Here is a 2,752-nt window from a genome sequence, read left to right as displayed (position 1 = left end):
AAATAGTGAAGTGGTAGGAGACTAGAAACAGGTAATACTTTGATAATCTCTAAATAATAATAAAAATATTATAACATAATATATTATAACATATATACCTAATAAAAACATGATGAATATAATAATAATAGTAATCATAAATATATATTACATAGTTATAGTTATAATATAAGGACAGTGTTGAATTTTAAATAAATTCCTTTCCAGACATTAAAATGCAACGCTATAGTAAGCCGAAAATAAAAATTATGGTAAAAAGAATAATGGCTATAATATTTATACCAGAAATATTATGTGAATTTTCATATAGTGGTCGTGGTAACAAAAAACGACCATTTGAGAAATTGCTTGTAAATAAAATTATTTTTGGTAAGTTAAATTTAAATAACAATATAGTAATTTTGATTTTGTATTAATTAATCAATTTTTTTAATTTTTAGAATCTGTCCTTACAATCAAAAAATTTGCCACGGCTGATAACGCAGCTAATGAAATTGAACAGGTTATTAAGTGCGTTCTTATTCAAACTCCATTTAAAATTAAAGATAAGGCAGGAAAATAGTTTTTATAATAATCCTAAATATATATTATTATAGTGTACAGAATTTCTTAATATAATAATTTCTGTATACTTATTAATACTGATATTATAATTTTAAATGAAATTTTAAAAACAATAGGTATTCGGTAAACGCTATAAATAACAATCATAATATACACTATACCTATTTGAAAGATTAATTATTTAACAAATGTATAACATAAAAGTTAAATTCTTTTTTATATTAACAACTACGCTAGGTAAAAAATCATTTACATAACCAGTTATTTACATTCTATTTAATTTTTATACTTATAATATTTGTTTAAATATAATGTGGTTTCATATATTTTTTTGATGGTTATGATACAGATTTATTTTGTTAATTTTATATTTTAATATTTTGCAATTTTTTTAATATTGTATAATCACAAGATTAGTATTTCTTGCATTTTTTTTATTATTTACTTTGCTATTGTTTTAATCCATTGTATATGTTATTCACTTTTCCATTTGTTACATTATGATAATTTAATATTATTAAATAATAGTATTAAATCATTTACATAACCAGTGATTTACATTCTATTTAATTTTTATACTAATAAATTATTTAAATATAATCTGGTTTCATATATATATTTTTTTTATGGTAATGATACACATTTATTTTGTTAATTTTACATTTAATTAATATTTTGCAAGTTTTTTTTAATATTATCTTATAATCACAAGATTTGTATCACAGGTAATTTTTTTTATTATTTACTTTGCTTGTTCTAATAAACTGTGGATAATAATCACTTAGTTTAGTTATTTACACCATATTTTATATTTTTAGTTGAAAATGGCAAGAAACTTATTGAATTTGAGATTTCTGGCTGGAATATTAAGGATGTTAATGCCGGAAACGCCTATCGCGGAAATGTGGCGAGGCGCCGAAGTTAATTTGTAAGTTTTAAGTCCATCACGTTCTTGGCTGGGTCCGATACTTTAAGAGCACCTTAAATCACTTAGGTAATCAGGGTTGCCAGATTCTCAAACAGGTATTCTCGTACTGAGGTTATCAAATTCTCGTATTTTCAATGAAATTCTCGTATCACTAAAAAAAATCATAAAATATCTATGTGGTCACTAATTTTGACAATTTCTTTATAGTGGTGTTTAGGTTTTTATTTTTTTGATTTAGATAGGTAATATAGGCACCTAACCTATATTTTACAATTTAACTTAGGTATTTCCTAATATTTATAGTATAATTTTCAGGCGTTAACAATAATAATATTTTTTATATTATGTATTATAATATTAGGTATATCCCCAAAATAAAATATTATATTTCCAAATAATATTTTGAGGATAACCAAAATGTCAATATTAATAATTATTATTATTATGAGAAGTCGATTTTACTAGTTTTATTTATAGATACAAATAATTATCAAATAAATAATCAATGAATATTAGGTACGTAATTTTTTAAAAGACTATTAACATAATTTGTTGCTTAAAATCATGATATAAAACAAAATAATATTATCGTTATACTTTAATTTTTTTAATGAAAAGTAGGTATACCATACTACCAATAAGTATAATATAGTTGTAATTAAATATTAATAATATGATAATTATTACACTAATTAGATTTTAAAAAATAATTGATCAATCAATTTCATGTACCTAGTTGTCAGTAACATTGTAGTCTGGGGGTTATTTTTCCTAGGTTCAGGGATTTTTTTCCGGGGATTTTTATTTCGAAATTCACTGTTTCTATACTTAAGTTTAGTGCATATTCATTAAAATTATGTACCTATAATAATCTTACCAATAAACCGACATAAATCGTTTTCTTCAAACAAATACAGGCATATACAGCTAATGATATTCACCATATTTATCATATCCTATAGGCAATATAAAATAATTGTAAGGTTTAAATACAAATTAGATAATTACATTTTTTCCAGTTTAATTTTTAAAAATTTATTTATATTTTGGGAAACAAATGAATAATTTATTTTGCGAGGGCTATTACAAGTTTTGGGGGGCTAAGCCCCTCCAGCCTGGCCCCCCTAGTTGCGCTTATGATTATATTTAGATATCAGTTCTGCCATGTTAGAGTATGATATTTAAGTATACAGTTTTAAGCGGGTAAAAGTAGTCTGCATAGTCTTAAATTTCTCCACTAACAGCGCTATAGTATTAAAA

At 23.2% G+C, this 2,752-nt stretch overlaps 1 protein-coding gene across 1 annotated transcript; it reads left to right on the top strand.

Moving 5' to 3' along the window:
• Nucleotides 1-239: 239 nt before the first annotated feature.
• LOC115035065 lies at nt 240-1,492 on the top strand (the record flags this gene model as incomplete). Its single annotated transcript, XM_029492705.1, has 3 exons — nt 240-369; nt 441-550; nt 1,383-1,492. Coding segments are annotated over exons 1-3 (341 nt in total), but the record flags the coding sequence as incomplete, so codon positions are not given.
• Between the last annotated feature and the right edge of the window lie 1,260 nt (nt 1,493-2,752).

The sequence above is a fragment of the Acyrthosiphon pisum genome, unplaced genomic scaffold (genome assembly GCF_005508785.2).
Source record: "Acyrthosiphon pisum isolate AL4f unplaced genomic scaffold, pea_aphid_22Mar2018_4r6ur Scaffold_6445;HRSCAF=7010, whole genome shotgun sequence".
Lineage (NCBI taxonomy): Eukaryota > Metazoa > Arthropoda > Insecta > Hemiptera > Aphididae > Acyrthosiphon > Acyrthosiphon pisum.
Note: the sequence above shows the minus strand (reverse complement) of the source record. Positions and strands in the feature narration are given on the sequence as shown.